This window comes from Ursus maritimus, unplaced genomic scaffold, assembly GCF_017311325.1.
Source record: "Ursus maritimus isolate PB19 unplaced genomic scaffold, ASM1731132v1 scaffold_22, whole genome shotgun sequence".
In the NCBI taxonomy this organism is placed as follows: Eukaryota; Metazoa; Chordata; class Mammalia; order Carnivora; family Ursidae; genus Ursus; species Ursus maritimus.
This window is the reverse complement of record NW_024424675.1, coordinates 10,245,191-10,273,124: the sequence shown is the minus strand read 5'-3', so window position 1 is coordinate 10,273,124 and position 27,934 is coordinate 10,245,191. Positions and strand designations below refer to the sequence as shown.

Genomic DNA, 27,934 nt, shown 5'->3' with positions numbered 1-27,934 from the left:
GGCGCAAGCGCCGGAGCCGCGGTGGCGCATGTGCACTGTAAGTGCATCGGCAAGGGGCGTCACTGCTGGACATGCTGCGCTCGGGCTGTCTCTGGCTCTTCTGGCGGCGACCTCCGGCGGCGGGGGTCGCAGTAAAGAACTTCGGTCTCAGGAAGGTCGCCTCCGGCGTCTCTACCCCGAGCAGCACGTCGCCCAGAGCCTTAAATATCTTCGACCGGGATTTGAAGAGAAAACAGAAAAACTGGGCGGCCCGGCAACCTGAGCCGATGAAGTTTGACTACCTGAGGGAGGAGGTGAGTCCGCGGGGCAGTGGGGGAGGGCGGCGCCGAGCTTTGGCGCCAGTTCCGGGGCTCTGGCCCGTCCCCAGCCGACCCCACCTCACTGGGTGACCTTGAGCAGCTGCCCTGCCTGTCTGAGCGTCTACTGTGATCACTGAAGGGGTGGGTGAGGATATTTGTAAGGTGCTATTCATTGATTCATTCATCTACTCGGCAAATATCGCTGGAGTTACAGCTATGTCTTGGGCAGAGTAAACCGCTACCCTCAGGAGGTTTCATTTTTGTGGGTGTCGGTGAACAAGAAATGTAATTTCAGCCAAAGAGGTACGGTGAGGCACTAAAGTGAAGTAGTATATAATGACAGCCTTGGTCAGAGAAGGCCGCTCAGGCAGACGACATGATGAGAAATTAGGCAAGCTGAGCTCTGGAGGGAATAGCCTTAATAAGCAGAGGGAAGGACAAGTGAAGAGTTTCTGAGACGGAAAGGACCTTGGTTGAGGCCTCCAGTGACGCTTCGGTGAAGGAGAGAGTGGGAGAGGAGGTCAGGGAGGGCCCAGGTTATTAGAGCAGTAGAAGATAAAGGACTTTGGATTTTCTCATCTAACTGAACTGCCCATTTAATATGGTAACCTCTGGCCACATGTGGCTATTGAGCGCTTGAAATGTAGCTAGTCCAATTGAGATGCGCTGTATCTGTAAAATACACTGGATTTCAGTGACTCGCTGTGAAAAAAGATGCAAAATATTTCATTAACAGTTTTTTTTTTTAATCTTGATTACCTGTTGAGATTGTAGTTTTGATATATTGGATAAAGTAAAATATGTGAAAAATAATTTCTCCTGTTCCTTTTTACTTTTTAAAAGTGGCTGATAGAAAATTTAAAATGACACATGTGGCTCTCATTGTTTTTCTGCTGGTCAACACTGCTCTAGAGGAGTGTAAGCCTGTGGAATGGTTTTTTGTTTTTGTTTGGGGGAGGGGGTTGGGGAATCAGCCCCCCGGGCTTGAACTCACAAACCTTAGATCGTGACCTGAGCCAAAATCAAGAGTCTCTTAACTGACTAAGCCATCCAGGCGCCCCTAGCATGTTGAATGGCTTTAAGCAGTGGAGTGATAGGATCTGGTTTATGTTTTAGGAAAATTAACTAAGATCTCTGATTTGTGCTCGTTTGAAGGACCTCTTCCTCTGTCCAGGTGGACTAGAAACTAAGGGTTTTTACTCTCTGGACACACAGCACCAAGTTCAGGCCTAAGTAAATGTTTCTTTGGGGATGAAGCAAAATTGAAGTTAAGTATAATGAACTCTTTAAAGCCAAAGCAGGAAACAGTTTTTGAGCTCCTTTGGACAGACCTCTGTGCAGGCTTGGCCTGACCAGATGATTGACTGTGTTTGTTCTTAGGGTTCATAATGACATGTACTTAGAAGATGTATATTTCTAACCACTCTTCTCCAAGCAAACCATGTAGATTACAACTTGACTGAGGCCTCATCAATCTGTAGGACTAGAATAAGTGAGGTAAAGTATATGAATGTTCTTTTTATAATAAACACGTTATTCATAATAGGAATGATATACAAAGCGGTCTCCTCCAGGAAAAGACTTCTGGTATAACTCTTTTCCCTTCCTCTACTACCTCCTAAAGCAAATACACATATGTTTTGAACTGCCAAGTCCTGATAGAAACTCTGGGGTGTTTATGAAGGAATAGTGGAATGTGAGGAATATTAGGTTCCCACATCTTTATTCCTGCCAGATGAAGCTAGCCTAGCAAAAGGAAGCACCTACCTTATGACCTCTTTTAGATTGGAATGGGATGGGGGAGAACAGCATGAAGTGCAGTTTCTTCAGTTTTGGCTAACTTTCTAACTTGCACATATTGCTTGGAAAAGTTGTTTACTTGTTTAGTAGTTCCACAGAATTTCTTATGAGTCTTCCAATAATAGAGTTTTTAAGTGATCATTTATGCATTGATCTGTAATCCAAGCTAACAATATTTTTTCACTTTCATATACTTCATGCTAATATCTGTGGACAGTAATGTATCTCTTATGCTCCTCTTCTTATCCTTGTAATCTTATATAGAACATAGAATGTAAAGGCCAAAATACAAATACATATTCATAGATATTTAGTTTTAGATTTATTAAATGGACTTCTGAAGTAGTTTTCCTCAATTTGTTTCCTGGAGTAGTTTAATTTATGGTGTTTATAATCATGGTCAAATTTATATAATTTGTGGTCAAATTGAAAATGAGATAGAGAGAAGTACTCATCAACATGTTGAAACATAAGTAACCTGTGGATTACTGAATACTAGAAAAAGTGTTGCTTCTCTGTTAAACCTACTTAACTTGTATACATCATTGCTGCTTGTAATCCTTCAGGTTGGAAGTCGGATCGCAGACCGTGTGTATGACATAACCAGGTAAGTGATCATTATCATAATAAGATACAATTAACTTTTGACTGGAGATTCAAGAGATTGAATGCTGAGAGCTTAATGTCTTGAATGGCAGAATCTGGAGGAATTTATTACCAGGATTAGTGATATGAATCACAGTCTTAAGTCTCCTTTTTTTTTTTTTTAAGATTATTTATCTATTTATTTGTGAGAGAGGGAGAGCACGCACGCGCGCTCAGGAGGGAGAGAAAGAAGCAGACTTCCCACTGAACAGGGAGCCCGACATGGGGCTTGATCCCAGGACCCTGGGATCCTGACCTGAGCCAAAGACAGATGCTTAACCAACTGAGCTACCTGGGCACCCCAAGTCTCTCCTTCTTTATGTCTGGAGAGCAGGTGTTCTTTTTCCTTCACTGTAGCAAAAAAAAAAAAAAAAAAAAAAAAAAAAAAAAAAAATGAATAGAAGCACAACTCATAGGTTCTCTATGAGCCTGAATGACTGATCCAGTTTCATTTGGCCAAAAGCCAGTGATGAAAACATTGCTCCAAAAATGGAGATAAAAATTGACCTTATGTGAATTTTTAAGATTTAATAAACCTAGCTTTAAACGTTTAACTACAATTAACAACAGAATCTTTTACTAAGTGAAGGAAAGAGTCTACCTAGATTTGTTCCCCACTCAGGTTATATGAGACTTTGGCCATTTTATCTTTAATATTGTTAATGGCAGTAGGGTTCTATGATAATTATATAGAGGCAGATTTGAGAAGAGAACACTTTCATGAAGTATTATTAAAACCTTGATGAATTCATTGCTCTGTATTAGGCATGACAAAAATTTTACAGATTCAAGTTTACAGCTGTGGCAGAAACCACATAACTAATGGTTAAATAATGTCTTTACTGTAGAATTGCTCTGTGATGTTAGCAAATCACTTTGTGCTCTTTTGTTTAAAAGACATCCATTAAATTAGACCAACATTGGATGAATTTATTACATTTGTTTATAAAAAGGGGAATTTTATAAAATTGAAAACTTAGTCATTTTTTAGAGATATTCATGCTACTTAAAAGATTCTTGGGGTGAATTTCATATAGTAAAAGAATGCTTCATTATTACAGATAATCACCCCCATTTCATCTGTTTTATTAGTTCCATTATTTTAAGGATCTGAAACAAATAGCTAGTTCTCTTTACTGCAGTCATTCATTTGCCTAGATTTTAGGCCATTTATTAAAAATGAAACACTAAATTTTCCAAATAAATATGGATTTTATAGTCTTTTTATGTCATAGTACTGAGCAAAACATAGATCTACAGAGATACCTGTGGTTATGGCTAAAAGCATGTCTTTAACATTAACTCTTTAGAACTAAATTACTAAAAATACCAGTCTAAAAAATAAAATACCAGTCTAAATGCCTTTGCACTAACATTCTATTGTTACAAAGTATAGTTTATATTGTCCACACTGATCTTTTGTTGATTTTTAAAAAACTAACCCCACATATTATTAAATGTCTTATTTGTGGAATCTGAAGTCCATTTAATACTGTTATAATCTGGGGGCTCCTCGGTGGCTCAGTTGCTTAAGTGTCTGCCTTTGGCTCAGGTCATGATCCCAGAGTCCCAGGATTGAGTCCCACATCACGCTCCCTGCTCACTGGGGAGTCTGTTTCTCCATCTCCCTTTGCCCCTCCCCCCGATCATGTGTGTGCTCGAGCGCGTGCGTGTGCTCTCTCTCTCATATGAATAAATAAAATCTTTTAAAAAACCTGTTATCTGCGATAATAACAACATAACCAACTTTCGTTGAGCATTTGTACTGTGCTAGACAATTTATGTGCACCATTTCATAAAATTCTCTTGAGGGAGGTAGTAACTTTTCCATTTTATAGATGAGGAAACAGATTCAGTAAGATTAAATCACTTGTCCATGGTCTCAGAGCCAGTAAATTGCAGGCCCAGAATTCTGAATCATGTCTTTCTGATCCCAAAGCTTGTGTACTTTACCATGTCATACTGCCTGGTTCACAATCAGGATAGAGGGCATTATGTAAATAAGTGGTTCTTTCTCATTCTCACCACCAGTTCTCCAACTGTGTGCTGGTGTTCTGTATTTTTGACATGTTTGTAACAGAAATTGGAAAAGTACTCCTAATTTTGGTTGCAATAGAAAAAAATGTTATTAGTGGATAAAATTTTAAGTTTTCTTGTCACTTGAAATTGGCTTGTAGATGTGTGAACTGGTTTTGTATGACATATATTGAGAGGAGGCAATGTAGTGTGGGGGCTAAAAATTCTGATTCAGGATTCTGACTAACTGAATTTAAGTTCTGACTACTGCTTATTAGTTGAGTGACCTTGGGTTGACTTACTTTGAACACTTAGCACATTGCTTTGAACCTGCTAAGATTTCAATAAAGATTAGCTGCTATTTAGTTGGTGTTTTGTTTAGTTTTTAGTTTAACATATTAATATTTCATGGTATTTTATATAATGATTTTTAAGTTATCTGCTGCCTCAACAAATTTGAGAAAAAGGGATAATTAAGTTCCTGACAAGTATGCTGATATTTTCATGTTAATTTATGTTAGCCTCTTTTCATTCTTTATTTGTATATATTACTAAATTAAAATATCCCACTAAATTTGTTCTTTGAATCCACATCATGGAGCGACCTCATGGAAAGCCAGTTGACTGTGAGGTCCTGTGAGTGTCTGGACCAGACAGACTTGTCCTTAAATATGTTCTCTGGTAGAAACAGCTTATAAGTGAAGCAGAAAAGGCAGATGGTGTAACTTTTTGAAAGTTGTGTTCATTAAAATGTTTTTACTTAAGAAAAGTTAGTTTTAAGTAATTGTTTTGTGGACTGTGTTATTACAGACAAAACATAGCTTCTGTATCTATTTTTTAGAAATTTTTCCCTTGCTTTGGATGTTGGTTGTGGAAGAGGTTACATAGCACAACATTTGAATAAGGTATATGTATTCAGTGACTTAATTTACTTTAAGAAGTAAAGTTGACTATTTTTAAAGAAAATCTTCCTTAATTCAGTTTGTATCATATTTAGATTTTGATTATATCAAAACCACTGTTTTTTTTTTTAAATGGTGAACCAGTGGTTGTTTTGTGTCTTAAGTATTTCTTAAAGTGGTTTTTCTTTTTTTCAGTCTGTTTTGTACAGTGATTCCTACTTATAGTTTCTTTAAATCTATATAAGATATGTTGCTCTTCATTCCCATTTTGTGCAAATGTTTTTGATACTTCACAATAAAATCAGATCAACATTCATTTGGAAAATGTGATTAAGCTAATTTTTAGCTGAGAAAAATATTAATTTTATCATTTAATTGGAAGTGCTTCTATGGGACTATATATAATAGCCTTCTTAAAGGCTTAAACCATTTTATTTTGCTTTGTTTTCTAATTTAGACCATAAAGACATTCATTTATCGTTTTAGCCTCTGTATATAAGACACTGTGTTGGACATAGATTAAAGTGGACTTTCCATATTAAATCTACTTCAAGAAAACATACACTTGGGCCAGAGTGGTGGGAGTGGGGCATGAGAAGCTCCCAAAACACTGTTGTCGTGGGCAGGGCAAATCTATTCTAGTTGCTCAGGCCAGAAACCTTATTCATTGATTCCTCTTGTGTCCTCCCCTCCCACATTGAATCCATCAGCAAATCTTACTTGGATTTCAAAATATATCCATAACTACTACTTCTTTCCACTTCCATTATTTTCATTTTGGTGTATACTGCAGTATCCTCCTATTGGCCACCCTGCTTCTGCCTTTGCCCTCAACAGCCCATCCTCACAGCAATGTAGTCCTTTTAAAGCACAAGTCATTTCATTTCCAGTCCTCTGCTCAGAACTGCTGGCTTCTCCTCTAACTCAGTAACAATCCAGAGTCTTAATCCATAGGCCCTCAGTGATCTGGTTCCATAATATGTCTCTGACCTTATGTCCTTCCCTCATTCCTTACTTTTCAGCAACCCTAACCTTTTCTCTGTCTCTCAAACTGGCCAGGGCTTTGCATTATACTTGTTCTCTCTTCCCCAAGATATTTGTGTGGCTTACTTCCTCACCTTTTTCAGGTCTTTGCTCAGATGACCCCTATCAAAGATTCCTTCCTTGACTATTCTATAAAATAGGATCCCCACTCTCCACTGGCTGTTTGCCTGGCTTGTTTCCAGAGCACTTTTTTATTAGCACCAGATGTGTGTTTGTTTAATTGGTGTCTGTCTTCTCTTGCTGGAATATAAACCCCATGGTCTTGCTCATTTCTGGTCACTGCTAAATTCTCAATACCTAGAATACACAATGAAAATTTATTAAATGAATATTGCACGAATAAATGCAGGATGACTTTGAAGTTATTACTTCAGTGACTGGAAAAAGTCAGGGGATGTAGTGGGGCAAGGAGCCTGGGAATTTCCTATTTTAGATATGTTGAGTTTGAGGTTAACAGTGGACTATATTAGTGTTAATGTCTGACAGGTAGTTGGAAATGTGGAACTGGAATTGGGGTGTTGCGGTTAAGAGCACTGACTTGAACTTGGACAGATAAGGATTTCAAATTCATCTCTGCCGCTTGCTGACTATATACCCTTGGACCAGTTACCCAACTTCTTTAGACCTCAGTTTCTGTAAAATGTGAGCAGTAATACCTATCTCCAAAGGTTAGCAAGAGGATAAAGTGAGACAAGGTTAAATGGAGGCTATTCTTATTTGGAAGCCTGTCAGAGGTGATAACTGAAGCCACAGGAATATAAGCTTACTGGAGAAGCATATAGAAAAGAACCTTCCACACTGTTTTTGGGGGTGGGAGAATGAAGAGTAATTACACCAGAAATTGGCAGACACTACGACTTGGGGCACCTTTTTATTTTGGAAGCCTGTAGTTAAACATTTACCTGCACACCAGTTACACTTGAGTAGTTAGCAGTGACCAGGTAATGGTAAGGTACCCTTTCCAAGTTGTGGGCAGGGAAGTTCTTTAAGAAGGGGGTGTGCATGAAGTGGAAAGGATTGGCTTCTTTATCAGAGGAGGGGAAGCAAAGTAGAAAGTACTCAAGAAGTTTCTAGGAGACAACAACAGTACTGGGCTTCAAAGAGGTCAAGTAAAGTAGGACTGAGAGCACACATGCTGTTGTAGTTGATTAGGTTGTTAATAATCTCTATAAATAGTGTTAATGGAGCACTGAAAGTGGGAATAGGTTACCAAGAATGGAGGAGAAAGACATTAATGAGAATTGGAGTTGTAGATTGCAAACGGAACAACTAGAAGGTAGTTAGAGGTGAGGAGATTTTTCAAGATTGGAAGGCTTATGCCTGCTTCAAGGTAAAGGAAAAGACACAGAAGACAGAGATGGAAGATTGACAGAGATGGTGCTGGGGCGGGGGGAAGCGGAATCCTGGAGAAAGAGCATAGTGGAAGGTGTTAATCTGGGAAAGAAATGGTGCAGTGCTCTTGGAAGGAAGAAAGGAGAGATGAAACGGAAAATGAAACCAGTGAGTTCCCCTTCTCCCTAAGAGTTTGTGTTTATTAAGTCTTTCTTTACTCTCTGTAAACTCTTTGAATGAACAACTAAAAGGCAGGAAAAACCGTCCAGGTCTTTTGTGGCCCAGCAGTGGGGACTAGCTCTCAGCATGTTGTGCTGTGGAAAAGTTCAACACATAAGCCTTAATCCAGTGGAGTGAACTGAAGAGGTTGATTATTCACATTTATGTTGTGTATTTTATTAAATATAGTTAAATGTGTTAAATATAAGCATGGTTGCATATATTTAAATCTGTGTAAATTACTATATGTTATTAAAGCTAATTGTTTACCATACTGGTTTTACTGCAAAAAAAATACCCTTACAAAGCTGAAAATGACTCTATGATTGCGACTTTTGCCTTTAGCAGTTTCAACAGTTATTTTGTTTTGTTAGTGTGTTTTCGTTAGTTTGTTTTTGTATTATCTGATTAACTTTATTCCATTACAGGAAACTGTTGGAAAGTTTTTCCAAGTAGACATTGCAGAAAATGCTTTGGTAGGTAGCTTTTTAACACTATTGATTTCTGGTCTCTTGGTTTTATTTTTAGTTTTTTATTTTTATTTTCTTCAAAATGAAAATAGCTTTATTGTTTTTTTCTGATTATATATAACACATACAGAGAATTAAACAATACAGGAAATGCAAAGGGGAAAGAAAATATCATCTCTGGTTCCACCATTCAGGGGCAACCATGGGTGACATTTTGATCTCCACCTTTGCAGATGTATAACTGTCTCCCAACATAAAATTTTATACAAATGTTATAATGATAACATGCCATGTTTTTCACAGGATATGATTCTTTTATATCAACTAATGATACATATATACATAAATTCCACCTTTTAAAATGGCTATATAGTATTCAAATATAAGAATATTCCATGGTTTATTTGGCTAAATTTCTAGTTTCTTAATAACCAACACTGTGAAGAACATCCTCATATAAAGCAACTTGGTACATTTGATTTATTTTTCTCCCTGGAAATAAATTCCTAGTAGTGTAATTTTTGGATTCATGATGTTCATCTTTAAATTTTTGATATACATCAGATTGCTGTAAGAGAGATAGAGTAATATTATATGAAAGCACTTTTTCTTCTCTTTGGCAGCACTGGGCCATTTGTATTCTGTCTTTGTCAGCTTGAGAGGCAGGAAGTTTAATCTTATTGATAGTTTTATTTGCACTTTGATTGTTAATGCAGCCAAGTAGCTATTGGTGTCTTTGGGTTACTGTTATTTTTTAATTTGTGAATTTGTAAGTAATTTTGTGATGTGCCTATACCTGCACTGTTGCCTTAGTATGTTCTTATTCTAGGTAGCTTTAAGAGTTTGTTTTTTAGGGATATTAATTTCATCATCTATGTTGTAAATATTTTCCAAAGTGTGTTGTTTACATTGTTTATGGGTTTTTAGAAGTTTTTGATTAGTTTATCATCACATAAATCAGTCTCTTCCTTTACAGTTCCTGGCTTTTGAGTCACGTTTGCTTGAAGTGTTACCATCTAAGAGTATAAAAATGTTTACCCATATTTTTGTCTAGTACTTTTATGGCTTCAGTTATTCCACTGAAAATTTCAGTCTTCTGAGCTTTGTTTTGGTGTAAGATATGTATCCTGTTTATATTTTTCCAAACCACTAGCCAGTTTTTGTGGCTGGTCTTAGTTCTCATTTAAGAAACACTGCTTGAGCTTCTTTGTGGCTTTGGGTTTTTTTTCGTTTTTGTTTTTGTTTTTTGGGAAGGGATAGAAACTGCCAAGTAAATATAACATTGACTTAAATTAACAATGATTGTATTAGTAACTGAGATTCTATATGAATGTATTTTGAACTTTTATTTTTTAACCACTAGAAAAATATCTTAGAAATGGAAATTCCTACTGTCAGTGTTATAGCTGATGAAGAGTTCCTTCCCTTCAGAGAAAATACCTTTGACCTGGTGGTTAGCAGTTTAAGGTTGGTAATCCATTTGTACTTCTTAAAAATGTATGTTATAAATAAATAATTTATGGCATGCAGTTTTAATATTATGGGGTAAAGAAAATAGGTAATGGAGTAAATTCTTAATAACTTTTTTTAAGTCACAAACCGGCTTTCTTGGTTTATAAACTATAAGATTTCTCTGGTAAAGAATTATGAATTATATGCTCCCTAGTGAAGATGATATAATACAGTACCTTAACTTTTTTCTCCCCAACTTTTTTTCAACTTGCTAAAGCTCATCTGTGATAGAAGGGTTTTCGTCCCCAATGTGCATAACTTAGTATCCATATTGATGGGGGCAGGAGTTGGAAAGAGTATACTGGCTCCAACATTCAAATATTAGAGCACTCTTATAAACTCATCTGACAAATAAGGAAAAGCTAGTATTTCCTTCAACTTCAGTTTTTCTTCCACACAGAAAATAGTCTTTAAGGTTATATTTTGCCATTTGTGCTTCCTACCGTGTCCCTCCACATTGATCACACAAACATATAAATATTTATTGAATAGATTATAATATACAAGGCTCTGAGCTAGATGCTTTGGGGAAATACAAAAATGAATCCAGACAAGGATCCCATCCTCAAGAACTCAGCATCTAATAGGGAAAAATAAAATAGTCTGTGTGTAACTTTATTTCCCCACCTTGTTTTATAGTCAGATTTTCTTTCAAAGGTTCAACATGCTCTTCATGTCAGCACAGCCCTTTTGATAGCTGTTTTTAGGGTGACAAGTCACTGTGGTTCATTCAAGACTTTGCCAGTGTTAGCACTGAAAGTCCTGTATACCGGGAACCCCTCATTCCCAGACAAACTTGGAGAGTTGCACTCTAGCTGTTTTCTTCAGTGAGTTTGTAATTTCTTCCATGTGTTTTAAGGTATACTGAGCAAATTTAGAAAAGTATTCACATTCTATCATGAAATGAAAAACATTACAGAGAATGTTGGTCTAAGGGAAAAAGCCCTGGGCGAGGAGTTAGAATGTGAGTTTTAGCTCTTCTGCTTGCTGTTTGCAAGTACCTAATTCTGTTGCTTTCAGTTTCCCCATAAGTATGATAGAGCTTGTGACATGACCTTAATTTTTGAAGTATCTAATAATTGTTACAAAGCATTATGAAAGATAAATGTGAGCTTAACATAGTATGGTTTGAAATGGGTATTCAGTGCTGTCCTGGAAGTCAGCATAGCAGAATGCCACCTCTATCAGGCAAGTATGACCGTACTCTAGAGACTACGATTCTTGCCATCACATATCACCACGCACTAGGGGGCGGTGAGTAGAGGCAAAAGAAAGTGCAAGAGATTTCCTAAATTAAGTTCTAAATACTATATAGTATTTATAGTACTATAACATTTTCTACTGTGATAGAAGGGAGGTTTTCCCCTAGGAATATTTTTTGCTTTAAATCTTGTATAAAAACAATCAGTGAATTTTGATACGCAATTTCAGACTTCAAAATTAATACCTTTTTGGTGACTTTTCTTTATATGAGTGATAATTATACTAGTTAATTATATGAATTAAGCTAAAACCAATGTGTTATTAATATTCTAGTTTACACTGGGTGAATGACCTTCCTAGAGCGCTTGAACAGGTAAGAAACTTAATGTTGACTCTAGTAGCCTGTGTTATTTTATTATTAGAAACTTCTAAATATTTCTGTTTTTACCAGAATCTTCCAGATATTTTCCATTTTATATGCAAATCAAGTATTTATTATCTTCTATGGGCAAGATACACTTGGTACCCTTTGGCATATTAAGTACACTGAGTGACTCCCTTGCCTAGGATTCAAGAAATCTAATTATGGAAATGTTTTAAATATTCATGAAAAGTTACACAAAAAACTTGGACAAAATGATATTGACATCACATTGGTAAAAGACATTTTCTGTGTGGGTCCCTCAATTGCTTATAAATTTTGTGTGGGTAGGAACCTCTTTGTTCATATTTGTATCTTCCTTGTGCCTTATAATTAGAGTGTGAGGTATGTTTGTTGGGTAGCATTTATCAGTGAACTGGTGAAGAGTAGGTAAAAAGCATTGTGTTCGAAGAGGGAAGGAGATCACTGTGGCTTGGAGTAGCCTAGGAAAACTTCAAGAACAGGGAATTACTTGAGCAGGGCCTTAGAGAATAGGTCAGATTTGGGGTGGGAAGGCAGAATCACAGGATAGGTGGGAGGTATCAGAGCCTCAGAAGCATGAAGGGACGGAGAGGGAGCCTGTTTGGCGATTAGTATAGTACTGGAAGATAAGGTATATTGGGACCAGATTTAGGAAGACTTGGGTAACAGATTAAGGAATTTAGAGTTCATTCTTTATGTAATTCAGCTGGAAAATTTTGAAGAGAAAAGTGACATGATTAGAAGGCTGGCAGGATAACTACCATATCTTAAGCACATACTGTTTGCCTATCACTGTGCCCTGTTTTATATGTGCATTAAATAAATAACTCTGTAAGATGTCTTCATTTTGCTACTTGGAAAACTGATGCCAGAAGTTTTGGTTCGATTAAAGAGACTGTTTCCATGGTCCAGGCATGAGAGAAACTAAAAGCTAGGTGGCAGTGGCAGGAGTTAACAGGAAGAGAGAGTATTTGGAACTCTGTAGAGGAAGAATCAACAGTTTGGTGGCTGGTTAGATCTGAAGAGCAAAGACAGGGAGGAGTCCAAGCTCACCTTAAAGTTTTGAGTCTGGATGCCTGGGAGAATAATTAGTAAAAGCAGGGGGAAGAATGGTAATGATCAGCTAAAGGGAATGAAAAATGGTAATTGACAGAAATATGGCAATTGGAGAGCGGAGTGGGTTTGAGAATAAATGTTGTGTGTGTGTTAGTTGTGTTGGGAGGGTGAGTTTGCCAAGAGACAAATGTCCATGGCACAGGCAGATGAAAATGAGTTTAGAATTCTGGGAAGATGTCCAGGCTAAAGATAGTAGTGATTGGAAGTCATCCTTGTGAAATCCATGGGAATTGATAAGCCTCTCTGAGGCAGAAAGAAGCTGCAGAGAGCTGAGGATCAGACCTCTTAGGTCCCTGCTATATTACGGTTTGGTGACAATGGAAGGAAGCAACACCAAAGGGGCAGAAGGGAAGAAAGCAAAGACTGTATGAGTTGGTTTGCTTATATACTGTTTTGTAATTGCTTCATAATTTATTAAATATAAATGTAAGGTGGATACTTTGATGAGAGAGCGTACTATGATTTGGCTTTACTTCAGAATCTGCATTTTCCTGTAACATTCCTCATTGTTGAGAATAGTCCATCAAATCTAGTTACATATGGTAGTTCCGAGAGAGTCCGTGAATAAACATTTGTGATTCTGGAAGCCATTCCAGCCACTATTTTGCTTGAGTTATCAATTAAAAATTGCTTTTGTTTTAAAGTTGGAAAATAAGTTAGTTACTTCTCCTTAAAGGAAACTAATGTTTGACTGGGTTAATGTTGTGAATCATAATAAGTTCTGTATCAATTAGCTTTTTCTGCTAAAAAGCGACCCCAACTTAATGGTTTAAAACAACAGTTTACTTAGCTCAGGATTTTGTGGATTGGGTGGGAATTTGGGTTGGCCTTAGTCAGGAAAGCCTTCTGGGTCTGGCTTGGCTCACCAAGCCAGTGTCTCTGATCTGCTGTTATCTTGATCTTCAATTATCTTGAAGCTGGCCTCTCAAGAATGGCCTTAGCTGGAATGTCTGCGTAATCTCTGCTCCTCATATCTCTCATCCTCACCAGGCTAGCTCAGGCTAGTTCACAGCATGGTGGCAGCACAAAGAATCACTCACGTAAGGCCATTTCAAACTTTGGTGTGACACTGGCACACTGTCACCTTGCACTGCCTTTTGGCCGCAGCAAGTCACAAGGCTGTCCCAAATTCAGGGAGAGGGGAAATAGACTTCATTTTTTGATGGGAGTGACATTTAAAGGGCACACTAGAGGTTTGTGATTTTTGCAGTCTACCACACTTTAAATTTTTTTCTTTCAGTATTTTTCTCATTATAAAAGTAATTTATGTCTATTATTAGAAAAGTTGAAAACATATAACATATTTTATAGGTATTAATACTATCAATGAATTATTGTCTGTCTTTATAATATTATACCACAGTTCCTTTGTGACATTTGGTTGCCTTAGGTGTTATTTATTTTCTGATTATTTGACATGATAAGAACAGTAATCATAAAATATTGATTTAGCATATGTTCATTCTTTTAATTTTTTTTATCCTTCTAACATTTTTTAATATAAAATTTTAACTAATTTTGTTGTCTTGTATTTATTACAGATTCACTATGTTTTAAAACCAGATGGAGTATTTATTGGCGCAATGTTTGGAGGTGACACACTCTATGAACTTCGGTGTTCGTTACAGTTAGCAGAAACAGAAAGGGAAGGAGGATTTTCTCCACACGTTTCTCCTTTCACTGCAGTCAATGACTTAGGACATCTGCTTGGGAGAGCTGGCTTTAATACACTGACTGTGGTAACTATCAAGAGAGTTGATTAATTCTCATTAACCCATTGATCACACAGTCCAGGAAAAACGTCTCATTTTGAAGTAGAAATCTGTAGGTATTGATGGTATTGTGGAAAGGTTTTTGCACTTTTTCTCTTTTTAAATTTAGTTTGTATAAACACATCTTGATTGATAAAGGTAGGAACGTGAAATTTTTAGTATTTGTTACCTGAATATGTAGCACAAAAAACCCAAACCTCAGTAAACAAGGAGATTGTCTTCCAAGACTTACTACTCCATTAGAATCTTTAAAACCAGAGTTACATGTAATATGAGAGCATTTCAGATGATGGGGAAAGGGGATGTACAGGAGCATTTACAGCACTACCTCTACCAACCAGCCCTCAAATAGTGCTGTATGAGGCAGAAATGAAGGTATGTGCATTTATGGTCCAGGGTAGAAAATGTAGGAAAGGGGGCTATACTCCATTATGGCTGGAGAGATCTGGAAAGAGGACCTGTAGGCTGTCAGAAGAAACATGGGAGTTAGCACAGTACAGTGATGGTACGGGGCATAAGTGTCTGACAGGTGTAATTTGGTTCCTTATCTTGCCCCTTTACTAGCTAGCGGAATTTGGGCATTCATGTTTTTAAAAGAAATTCAAATGTTTCTCACTTCAGGTGGCTATTAGTATTAAGATAAAGGTTGTGAAGTGCCTGTACCGTGGAAGATGCTGAATAACTATTCGCTCCTGCCTTCCTCTCTCCCTCTCGTCATACTCTTAGTACTTTTCTATCCAAGGCTTCCAACAGGGGGTAATCTGGAGAGACAGTGGTTGCCCTCTTCCAGCTCCTTTCATTAGTGCAGTCACTCTAAAGGATTTTATTGCCTTCGGAAGGCAGTTGAGTAGACTTGCTATGATTTTCTAAACTTCTCAGGTTTAAACACATCTCTATCCTAGAGGAAACAGGAATTCCCTGAGGAGGAAAGCTTCTCATTGATGATAGGCTTAAGATTGAAATAACCATTTAAGGAGATTTAATGTAAATATATCATAAAATCAACCAACCAAAAAAAGATTGTCCTGTCCTTCCTTGTTTTGGTAGAAAGCACGGGGCGTAGACCACGAGGGTCTCTGATGTTGGGAAGGGGCCTCAAGAAGGGAAGAGACAGTAGGCAAGGAACTGACAGCAACCCTTGAGATTTCACAGCTGTGTCTTTTATAAACTGCTAATGGCCTGAGTCAGCAGAACAACAGTCAGCTGTTGGCAGCTAGAAATGGGAAAGCTCTGCCTCATGTGAGGGTTCTGCTTTGTAATTAAAGCAAACACTGGCAAACACAGGCAGTTGTACAAGAGGGATCAGTGTATATTTTTCAACATTTTTTAATTATATAAGTAATAACACAAATACATTTTGGTTGTAAACATTATAAACGGTACAGAAGAAGTGACAGTTTGTCATTTGCCTTTAATCCCCGAAATATTCAATTTCTCCTGTGAGCAGCAGTTCTCAAAATTTTGTTTTTAGGACCTTGCTGCACACTTAAAATTATTGAGGACCTTAGAGAGCTTTTGTTATGTGGGTTATATCTACCAATATTAAGTTAGAAATTGAAACTGAATTTTAGTATTTATTAATACATTTGGAAACTAACAATAGTGTACCTATTATGTATTAACATAAATAACCTATTTTTTGTGGGGGAAGAAAACTATTTTCTAAAAGAACAAATTAGAAGAATGTCATTGCTTTACATTTTTGCAAACTTCTTTAACATATGATATAATAAAAGTGCTAAGTTCTCATGCCACCTTCTGCAGTCATAAGACTGTCTATTAGAATATCACATGTCGGGGTGCCTGGGTAGCTTAGTCGTTAAAGCGTCTGCCTTCGGCTCAGGGCGTGATCCCGGCGTACCGGGATCGAGTCCCACATCGGGCTCCTCCGCTATGAGCCTGCTTCTTCCTCTCCCACTCCCCCTGCTGTGTTCCCTCTCTCGCTGGCTGTCTCTCTGTCACATAAATAAATTAAAAAATCTTAAAAAAAAAAAAAAAAAAAGATCACATGTCACGTAACTTATGAAAAATCCAATTTAGTCGTGAGAGCCTGAGAGGTGAAAAAGCCAAATAGCATCTTAGTGTTATAAGAATAGTTTTGACTTTGTGGACCCCCAAAAGTGTGCCTTCTTGTGGTTTTCTATGGTTGTAAAGTGGACTGTGCGTTTTAGAAAAATTTCTACTGGAGCCCTGGGTGGCTTAGTCGGTTAAGTGTTTGACTCTTGATTTCGGCTCAGGTCAGGATCTCAGAGTTATGAGATCAAGTCGCATATTGGGCTCTGTGCTCAGCACAGAGTCTGCTTGAGATTCTCTCTTCCCCTCCCCCCGCTAGCATGCACATGCTCAATAAATAAATAAATCTGTCTTTAAAAAAAAATTTCTACTGAAAATGTTTAACCCAACATAGCACTTAAAATCCTACATTTCTGTTAGCTGGGAAATCTATTATGGAAATATCTTCTATATTCTTCTCTAAAAAATGAGCTGAATAACTCCGACATTAAGATAATACAAAAATATTGGTATGAAATCTTCTTGGTGGTTTATAAAAATTAAGAGAGTTGCTGATTTAATAATAATTATATACAGATTTGTTCCTTGAGACATAATGCTGTCTCTTAACATGCTGTATTAACATTGTATCATAATTCATTTTCTAAAAATCTCATCCCAAAAAGCTTATAAAATCAGTTATGCAGGTTTATGTTGCAAACATTAGGTATATCATTTTTATACTGCAGTGGATTTTTATTTTTAAAGTGAATTCAAGATTTGCCTGTTTACATTTATATGACTTTCATAGTGAATTATTTTCAGAGTTAGTGGGCATTCGGAATGAGGATCATTTCCTTTTAGAATAGAGTTGCCAGACTAATGTATTAGGAGAACACTGCAGACATGGTCCATCTTAATTTGAATAAGGACTTTGACAAAGCTTTTGTGGTATTCTTTTGATTGAGATGGAGATAGTGCTTTTAGTTTCATTGAAAGATTGTTTTAGAAAGATATTCCTTAATGGCTAGGTATTAGGCTAGAAGGAATTTTGTTTTTAATCTTATGATCTCTTTTAAAAAACAGTTTCCTAAGGTAGAAAAATATAGAGAAGAAATTGACTACCCAGAGATGGTCTTATTAAAAAGTGCCCATACAACATGGTCATGCATATGTTAACAAGAAAAAGGAAATTTTAAAAAATACATGGATAGGCTGAGATAAACAGAGCAGGTCTAAAGTGAAAAGAAGTCTCCTCCTCCTGACTTATGATACCTGGTCCCTCTCCCCAAAGATGACCATTATTTTGTGTATATCCCTTCAGAATAATTCTTCATCATAGACCACTATAAAACTATGTCATTTAGACCTGCATATGCAACAATGTATACACTCTTGATTTTTTTTTTCTATAAGCACTCTTTAGGGTTTTTTTAGTTAATAGCGTATCTTTTTTTTTTTTTTTTTTTAAGATTTTATTTATTTATTTGACAGAGGGGAGCAGAGGGAGAGGGAGAAGCCAACTCCATGCTGAGCAGGGTGCCAGATGCCGGGCTCTATCCCAGGACCCTGGGATTATGACCTGAGTTGAAGGCAGACACTTAATAGACTGAGCCACCCAGGTGGCCTAGTTAATAGCGCTTGGAGATCTTCCCCTACATGTATCTACCACATTTTCTAACAGCTGTATAGTATTTCATTAAATAGATATACTGTATCTAACCAGTTCTCTGTTAATGGGCATTTAGATTATTTACAGCTCGTTTTTTGGTTTTTCATTGTTATTTTGTTGCTATTTCAAACAGTGCTGCAATGAATTTCCTTTCACATAATCTTGGCACATCTGTGAGGTCAATTACTAGCAATGAAATTGCTGGGTCAAAGAATCTATACATTGAAATTTTGATAGATAGGGTCAGATGACTTTCCAAACGTAGCATCAATTTATATGCTCCATCAACAATATAGGAATATGGGAACTCTTGCTTATACTTTGTTTTGTATCTCTAAGGTTAAAAAAAGTGGTCATTTTGTTTCTCATTTCTCTGGGAATTAGAATGGATTTTTTTTTAAGATTTATTTGAGAAAAAGTGAAAGAGAGAAAAAACGTGTGGCGGGGGTGGGGCAGAGGGAGAAGCAGACTCTCTGCAGAGCAGGGAGCCTGATATGGGACACGATCCCAGGACCCTGGGATCATGACCTGAGCCAGAGGCAGATGCTTAACCAATTGAGCCACCCAGGCGCCCCCAGAATGGATGTTTTTGATAAGCGTTCTTTGGGTTTTATACTTAAGATTCTGTTCAACATTGAAGTCCAAAATTAGGAGGAATAATGAGCACATTAGATAAAGTTACAAAACACGAAAAGATCTAGACACTTCAAAAGTGGTTAGTGCAAATAAAATGAAGTTTGAGATACGTGCAGCATTTTGATACCAAACTTGGAAAAAAAAAAAGTATGTGTCCTGTATTGGGGGCTAATTTCCAATATAGACACTCCTACATCTTCGTGCTTAACACAGAATTTTATGACATTACAGTCCTGTGCTGGTTGGGCAGCTTATCTCCATCCTGTAGTTGTGCCACCTGGTCCTTGCATCTTCTGAGGTTACCGCAGCAAAAGGGATGGCCTGAGAAAGGCTCACTAGCTCTTTATTACCTTTTTCTCTCCTTTTCTTTTGCTGTGGTAGGCCAGAAGAAATGGCTTTCGGGGGCTGGGAAGTATCAAGGAACACCCGGATATCTGGGGAGCATCAGTAGTCTCTGCCACTGTACCAATAGTAAACTCTTGTATCAGGCTTCAGAAAAAATGGAGCATAATTGCCCTGAAGTCCATTTGAGAAATAAACTGTATGTGCCAGTGGTGTGCCTGTCTCCCAAGTAAGCTAGTGCAGTGTGGCTGCATTTTTAGAAGCAAATTGGACACATCTTGGGATATGACTCTATTTGGCTTGATTCTGAGGGCCACATTTTTTTTTTTTTTTTAAGATTTTTAGAGAGTAGGGGAGAGGGAGAGAGAATTCCAAGCAGATTCCGAGTTGAGCACAGCCCGACGTGGAGCTCAGTCTCATGACCCTGAGATCACAACCTTAGTGGAAACCAAGATTCATATGCTTAATCACTGCACCACCCAGGTGCCTCTGGGTGCCACATTTTAAGACACTAATACTGACAATGTACAGAGTAACATAGTAAGGATGCGTAAGGATCTATAAATCTATAAATTTTGTCCAGAAGACTAACTCTTCCATCTAAAAGCTGACAGTGTCCTGGAAGAGTTCAGAGACTTGAAGAAGAGGGTGATCGTTTGTAGAAGAGGGTGATGGTTTGCAGATACAAAATAGACTTGTTCTGTGTTGTTTCCAAGGAGAGAACTAGAACTGGGCTGATGGAGTTTTAGGAAGATTCCTCTTAGAATTCTCTTAGAATTTCTCTTAGAAATTTCTCTTGACATCTATGAAGAATATTATAAAGAAGACTCCTGTTTACCATGAGAAATTGGTCTGGTAATCTCTGTGGCCTGTTTTCAAATATGGGTCTTTTATGATGAATGTCAAGTAAATTACTCCTTTTTCTTTTAAATAGGATACTGATGAAATTCAGGTTAACTATCCTGGGATGTTTGAATTGATGGAAGATTTACAAGGTAAGGCACTTTAAAGAATGTTTAGTCTCCATTTGAGAGTCATATTTTGAGAGCAGACTCAATGGCAGGTACTGGGGCTACGCACTAGGGATACATTGGTGAGGAGAAAACAGACTGTCTTCCTGGAGCTTATAAAATAAAATGGGTGAGGCAGACATCATGCAGCTGCCATAAAAATAAATGTTAAATTGGAATTTTGGTAAGTGCTACAAAATTGAGGTGCGTGGTGCTATGATTGCCTCTAAAAAGATGGTGGGTCTTTCTTGAAGGGTGCATCTGAGGCTGGTAGAGCACATCCGGGACTTTCTTCAGCAACAGTTGGCAGGTCAGGTCCAAGCACAAGAAAGCGGGTAGTTGAGTTAGTATAGGATTGTGGTTTATTAGAGGGATAAGTCCTAGTCGGAGAGAGTCAGCAAAATCTTGTCTGAGGAAGTGGTGATTGTACTCTAAAAAATGAGTTAACTAGGCGAAGAGGGGAGGAAAGTGAATCACAGGCAGGGAGAATAGCATGTGCAAAGGCTCTGTGGCAAGAAAGAACATGGCAAGTACTGAGAGCAGGGCATTTTGGCTAGAGTACAGGGAATAAAAACGAGAGAATTAAATAATGAAATTTGTGAGTAGATGGGCACCCTACAGTCCCTGTTGAGATTGTCTTTATCTTAAAACCCCTTTGAGGCATTTAATGGAGGGAGAGGGGGGAAGTCAATCAGATTTGCATTTTGGATAAAATGGATTGGCAGATCAACTAGTAGGGAAACTCATTGCTGTAAAGCTTATTGAGAAATGATGGTGGCTTGGACTAAGGTGGTGGCAGTGGAGATGTGAGACAAGTAAATGGATTCTAGAGATAATTAGGATGTAAATTTGACAGTCCTTACTGATGGGTTACATGAGGGTGAGTCAAGAGAGCTATTTCAAACATAACTGCTGAGTTTCTGGCTCACACAGCCAGATAGACGGTGCCCCTTTATTGACAGAGAAAACAGTAGAAGACCAAGTATGGGCAGGGATACCTCTTGAGTTCACATGTGGGTATTTTGGGTTTGAAGTGCTTGTGAAATGTCTAAGAGGAGATGTCAAGTAGGTGGCTGGGTGTGTGGGTATGTCGTTTTAGAGGAGGTGATTGCCTGGTTAAAATATCATGAGTCATTTGTGAATTGGTGGTATTTGAAGCAATTGCCTGGAACAAGAGCGTGAAGTGAGAAGAGAACATGGCCTGATACTGAGCCGTTAGGAACCTAATATACAGTGACTGTGTGAAAGGAGGACACGTCTGGATGTATTACAGTTTTGATGGCAGAGGCAGAGTAATGGAGAACCATTAGCGGTGGGAAGACTAAAAAATCTTAGAGACCATGGTACTGGTGATTATTAACACTGAAGTCACCTAGGGTGGTGGTAGGACTTGGGGTACAGATGGAACCTGAACCAGGCGCCAACCCTCCGAAGAATGAGAACAGGGACTGGGATCCTGATGTCTGTGTCTCACAGCAAGCAGGAGTAGGAGAGGGTGACGGCCAAATAGTGTGGGTCTCAGCAGGGCAAGGGTTTTTAACAAGTTAGAGAAAATGGCCTGGAAGAGGCTTTGAGGAGCAACAAGGATACAAACCCTTACCTCCCAATTCTGAAAGAGCTAAGGTACGCAGACATACACATCTGCCACGCAGGGGGCTGCTGGAGAAGTGATTTTCTCCGAGGAGCGCTTCAACTTGCCTCAGAAATTATGAGCTTTGACTTTCTTACACAAACGGCATAGGCAGTTTTGATGAATGAGGGAAGCTGAAGTGATTAAAGGTGTGTTCGTTGAAACTAGAACTGTGCTTACCTAGGGGAACCTTAATCTGGATCCTGAAAAATGATAAGATGATTTAAGCAAGAGATTTATAAGACTGAATAGCTTGCAGTTGTTTACAGATTTATAGTTTTTCTTAAACGCCATTGCAGTTGCTTCTCTCAGTAGTCTTCTGGTAACTACTTTATCTCTCTATTACAAGTAAGGAATATTAGGCCTAAAGGGAACACTTGTCAGTTAGTGGCAGAATTAGGTGCCAAACCCTTGCCTTCTTGACTCCTGCTCTGGCACTCTCTTACCTGCCTCTACTTTTGGCTGCCCATTTCTAACAGTCCATTTTACCCATCATCCAGCTTCCTCTGAGAATGGCACTTCTGTTGGCTTTACAACGAGAAAGATATGTAGCTGAAAACCTAACTATTTGAGTCACTCTTTGTTCATTATAATTTAATACAGGGATTGGCAGCTTATAGCATGTGTACTTGAGATGACAGGGGATTGATGATAAATCACATATCCTCTCCCCAGCTCTGCCCCAAACACTTGGCTTCCAATGACATAATCACAGAGTCCCTTCATCCAAAGACTTGAGAGGTGGTGGTGGGCCAATGATGTATCATTCAGACTCTAATGATAAAAATATTTCTCAAATGCAGCATTTATTTTTATTCTGATATATAATAAATGCTATGCTCATGATTCATTTCAAGAGAGAAGCAAGAAAGAGACTAGAAATTAGATGCATCAGTTGGAAAAGGTTACTACTCACTGATTAAAAAATACAGAACTTACTCTGTGCTGCGTGTGGTTTTGTGACATTTTCTGATATCCTAATTTTACAGATGAGCAAATAGAGACATTGAGAAGTATCTAGTTCATGGTCACACGGGATCTGGAATTAGGATTTGAATCCAAAATCCAATACTGCCTACTTGATCTGTACAGTGCATTATTTTTTCATTGAAGTTAGCATAGTAAAATGCTCTAATCTTAACTGTATAGTTGCTTATATTTTTAATCACTAACCAGACAAGGACTAGAACATTTCCAGCCCCCTCAGAAGGTTGCCTCATGCCACTATCCAGTTGATAACCCCCGCTTCCCCCAAGGGTTTTAAATTGGTCATTTATTTGAGGACCTGTTGCCTAATATTTACCTTAAGAGGCTTTGGCAATGCTTCTCTTATTTTTACTATGAAGCCTTTTACATAAATCATATATTTTAGTCTTTGAGTCTCCTATCCTTAGGATTAAGAAGAATTTTGTAAAGATGACTTGTAAAAGTGATATTTAACAAAGTAGATACAAACATTAAATGGTTGATTTTATATTCATTCACTTACCATTTATTGAACATCTACCACGTGCCAACTATTGTGCCAGTGATGAAAATGCATAGTTTCTTATGGGAGCTTGTGCTCTAGTAGAGACACAGAGATAGAGAGAGAGACATAGGCATTTAACTGTAAAGTGAGGTAATTGTGTTTTAAAGTATAGGGAAAAACAATCTATTTATGGAGTCAGGGATGCTTTTGTAGAAGAGGCAGGGCCTAAGCTAAAATGAGTTTGCCTGGAGGAGTGAGTGGGTGGGTACAGGTTTGGGGCATTGCCTTCCAAGCCAAGGGAATGGTCTGTGTAAATTCATGGAGATGCGAGAGGATAAACAACTTCCTTCACTTTCCTAATTAAGAAACTCTACAGTAATTCTGTATTGCTGGAATATGTCGAATGGAGAGATGATGGGAAATGATGCAGGATAGTCCAGCAGAGGCTTCTAGATTTTATCAGGTGAGCCTGGTACTGTGGGGGGAGCATTTCATGCAGAGGAGAGACTGTTAGATTACTGTGTTAAAAAGCTTATCCTCCAGCATTGGTTATAAAGCATACTCTATGAGGAAAGTAAGACTAGAACTAACATAGTTCATCTCTCTTGTTACACATGAGTAAACTGAGGCACAGAGAGAAATTAAGTAACTTGCCCAAGGTGATATAAGTGATAGATCCAGGATTTAAGTCCAGTGTAGCAGCCTAACTCAGATCCTGAAATCTCAGCCATTCTGCCTTTAAAAGGTCAGAGGCAGCTGAGATGGGAAGGAGAGTGGTCCAGGGATGAATGGAAGAGGGGAGGAGCTTGGGTGACTACTTCCAGGTATGTTTGCCTACTGGAAGATTGTGTTACCTTCAAACTGGTTTTTGATGTTTTATATTGTTACACATTTTTCTTGATGGTTGTAGTGTTTCTCATTTGAGCTGCCGTTGTTATTAATTCACAGAAAAAAATCCAGAATGTTGACCTAATTTTACAAAACAAGTTGTGTATCAGCTGATGAATGCATGAAAAGTTTTGGAGGCTTTCACAGTAGTTTTAAGGTAAGTTCAGTTTGTTTTTTAAAGACAATACTTAGTATTGTTCCTTCTAAAGCATAATAGATTAGATTTTTATACAAGCAGTTGAACTTAACCTTAAAAACACTGTGAGAGTCTTAAACAGTCACTTGCTTCCTGGATTTTTCTGTTATCCCAAAGCCCAGAGCTGGTCAAAAGCTCCTGAGTGTGTTTCCCAGGTGGTCTTCAGTGAAGGTCTACCATGATGCATTATGAAGTGCTATCATTCCATTTTGAAGATGATAAAACTGAGTTTAATTAGAGTTCAGAGAGATTGCCCTAGATTATTTAAGGATCGAACTGGGGTTATGATCCCAAAATTTAGACTTTCTGCACCACATCACACTGCTACCGTGAGGAGAAAGGAAGGTTGGTATGGTGATTTGTTTCTCTTGTGAAGCAGGGGGATGCTGCCCTTGCAGCAGAGTTACTGACTACTAGTAGTGTTCTTGAATTTCTGTATCAGAAAGAACATTATGCCTAATAATCTTAATTAGTGTATCTAATACCAATTATTTAAAAGGCATTTTAGAATTTCTAGTGTATTAAATATTCCCCCGCCCCTCGCTCCTCATGTATTATTTACATTAAGTAAATTAAACCTGTTTTCCACTGGTATTGCCTATGTCTAATGTGTAATAAATCAGTCACGGTACTGGGAAGGTGAACAGAAATGAAAGCACCACAGCCATCATCAGCAATAGATTCTTTCAGTCCAACTCCCAGTTTACCTCTAGTCACTTGATACGGTTGATACTCACAATATAGGAGAATGTTTTAAATTAGATTGTGTAATGGGTCTGTAATGATAGCTATAGATGCTTTCCGAGATCCTGTGGTCTGGCCACCTGGAAGACCCACAGCAGTTGGTCTGAGGTCAGTAGCTGCGTCGTGACAGAAAGATCCACCTTTTTCTTTATGACAGTCTAGTTCCTATGTCTATTGTTCTTCATGAATTGGGGCTGTTGTACTCACAGGATGCTGGACATTGCTTTTAGTGTCAGAGATTCATTATCTTAAGGAATAGTAGGAACCTTTTGGGATTGGAGAGAAGAAAAAAGGTTCATTTATTATACAGCTGATTTGTTGATTGTTTTTAATAAGGCCATTGAAAACTTGGAAGATTATTATTTTTAAACTTCTACAGAACAACTGATATTGGGAAGTTTGTTGGTTTTTTTTTGTGAAAATAGAAAACAAAAGTAAACTGATTTTTGATGGTATTTTATATAGAGAATAAATATAAAGTTTATCTTTGAAATTTGTTTTGATTTTGTGGACTAGTTTAAAATGTGGCCTTTCAAAGGAATTTTAAGTATGTGCAAAAAAATCAAATATACAGCACTAATTGTTAATGAACAGTAGAAGAATATCAATCCTAGCTTTTAGCTATCAACTTGAAGAAAAAAAAGTCCAGGGACGCCTGGGTGGCTTAGTCAATTAAGCATCTGCCTTTAGCTCAGGTCATGATCCCGGGGTCCTGGGATTGAGTCCTTCATCAGGCTCCTTGCTCAGCAGGGAGTCTGTTTCTCCCTCTGCATGCTGTTCCCCCTATTTGTGCTCTCCCTCTCTGTCTCTCTGACAAATAAATAAATAAAATCTAAAAAAAAAATCTAAATTTTATGTATGTATGTATGCAGGCTCCAAGTTGGGCTTGGCTCCAGTCTGGGGCTTGAACTCTCAACCCTGAGATCAAGACCTGAGCTGAGATTAAGAGTCAGCTGTTTAACCAACTGAGCCACCCAGGTGCCCCAGAAGACTAAATTTTAAAACATTAAAAAAAGTTCCCTTGTAAAGAATGCACATAATTTCTTCCTAATCTGGGATTAGTAAGATATTGTAAAATCTGAAAACACTTTGTAGTTTTGGTACTGTCTAACGAGTCTCAGAGCCCTTTCCCAAGTGTCACGATCAGACAGACATTTCTGGCTTGGATGGAGTGAGGCAACTAGAGCAGTGCCCTGTCCTCTGAAGAGCAGCTAAAAGGGGCATAAAATGTGGCGTCCTTGGAAAGGTACTTGCCAAGTCCTGATGACTCACCTGGAGGGTCACTTGCCTTGCTTTTGCCCAGCTGGCCCGCTTTAGACCACTGTTGGCAAGTGAGGCATGCTTACGGGACTTGCCTCCTGAAATTTGACTTCGTCTCTGGTCTTAATAACCAGAAACTTCAGTAGTTTTTGCCTTAGAGTGACACAATCTATTAGAGAATGGGGACGGGTACACTGTTGGAGATGAAGAGGTTAAATTTGGGCTTTGAGCAGCTAAGGTATTGGCGGTATTATCTAAAACTGCCTGTAGTGTATTTTTAGGTATGGGTGAGAGTAACTGTGCTTGGAATAGAAAAGCCCTGCTGCACCGAGACACGATGTTGGCGGCGGCTGCCGTGTACAGAGGTAAGTGAGCTGGCCGTCCTTTCCACCTGCGCCTCGCTGAGGAACGCATGCCCTGCCATGTTTATCCCTTAAAGTTGCCAGTACTTTTCTCCTTTCCCATGAAGGCATCATCAGATTTCTTGTCCTTCCTTTCAGAACACAGATCCTATGGTTCCATATTCTTTTTCCAAACAACCCTTAGCTAGTTCTATCAGCTTTTCAGCATTGATTTTTCATGTGAGGCATTCTTGAAGTCCTCCCAGGTATCCCAATATCCATTTCTTTTTGGAGGACATAACTTTTATTGAGCAGATTTTTTTTCTTTCTACTTCCATTTTTTTCAGATCATAACCATTATTTGTCTTTATAGAAATGTACAGAAATGAGGATGGTTCAGTACCTGCCACATATCAGATCTATTACATGATAGGGTGGAAATACCATGATTCACAGGTAATATTATTACGACAAATCATTTATTTAGTGGGTTCATGTTTATTTTCTTTTTATTTACATAGGGTGGGTTTTTAAAAATATATATATATGATGGCATTAAGGGATTTAATGTAGAGTATATTTACCTATTTCTAATATCTTTAATCTTTCATTATTTTCAGGCAAGACCAGCTGAAAGAGGTTCGGCAACTGTGTCATTTGGAGAGCTGGGAAAAATAAACAAGCTTATGTCACAGGAGAAAAAGTCATAATAAATATTTTATTCAATGTTAACGTAGTCCAGAATTTTCATCAGAGATAGATAATTTTCACATCTTAAATTATTACATTTTGGAGCAAGAAGCAATGTGTAAGCGATGTACTGTCAGACTTGTAGTAATTAGAATAACCTAATCCTACATCTACGTCTGGTAACCCTTTCAGTTTAACGTGGTTTCTGTTTTCTTATGGGTACTGTTACCTGGTGATTCGAATGTCTTATTTATAGATTCAGCCCAAAAGCAAGAAGATATTTCGATGAAAAATCCACAGATATGTTATATATAAGCGCCTGACTTGAT

The 27,934-nt window shown here is 38.0% G+C and overlaps 1 protein-coding gene across 8 annotated transcripts; it reads left to right on the top strand.

Moving 5' to 3' along the window:
- The first annotated feature begins 5 nt into the window (after nucleotides 1–5).
- Nucleotides 6–27,647, top strand: NDUFAF5 (NADH:ubiquinone oxidoreductase complex assembly factor 5). Of its 8 annotated transcripts, none has more exons than XM_040637974.1 (12): nucleotides 163–293; nucleotides 1,680–1,796; nucleotides 2,666–2,706; nucleotides 5,602–5,665; nucleotides 8,686–8,733; nucleotides 10,091–10,194; nucleotides 11,776–11,815; nucleotides 14,503–14,700; nucleotides 20,310–20,370; nucleotides 26,856–26,939; nucleotides 27,289–27,371; nucleotides 27,536–27,647. In XM_040637974.1, the coding sequence occupies exons 6-12, from the start codon at nucleotides 10,106–10,108 to the stop codon at nucleotides 27,623–27,625; spliced, it is 645 nt and encodes a 214-aa protein (XP_040493908.1). In that variant the 5' UTR covers nucleotides 163–293; nucleotides 1,680–1,796; nucleotides 2,666–2,706; nucleotides 5,602–5,665; nucleotides 8,686–8,733; nucleotides 10,091–10,105; the 3' UTR covers nucleotides 27,626–27,647. The 8 variants fall into 8 exon arrangements, 5 of the variants coding, with proteins under 5 accessions (XP_008701585.1, XP_040493908.1, XP_040493909.1 ...); XM_040637973.1 differs by having other exon boundaries at nucleotides 238–293; nucleotides 1,735–1,796; XR_005836893.1 differs by lacking the exons at nucleotides 1,680–1,796; nucleotides 27,536–27,647 and adding an exon at nucleotides 24,435–24,531 and having other exon boundaries at nucleotides 6–293; nucleotides 26,845–26,939; nucleotides 27,289–27,353.
- The last annotated feature ends 287 nt before the right edge of the window (nucleotides 27,648–27,934 follow it).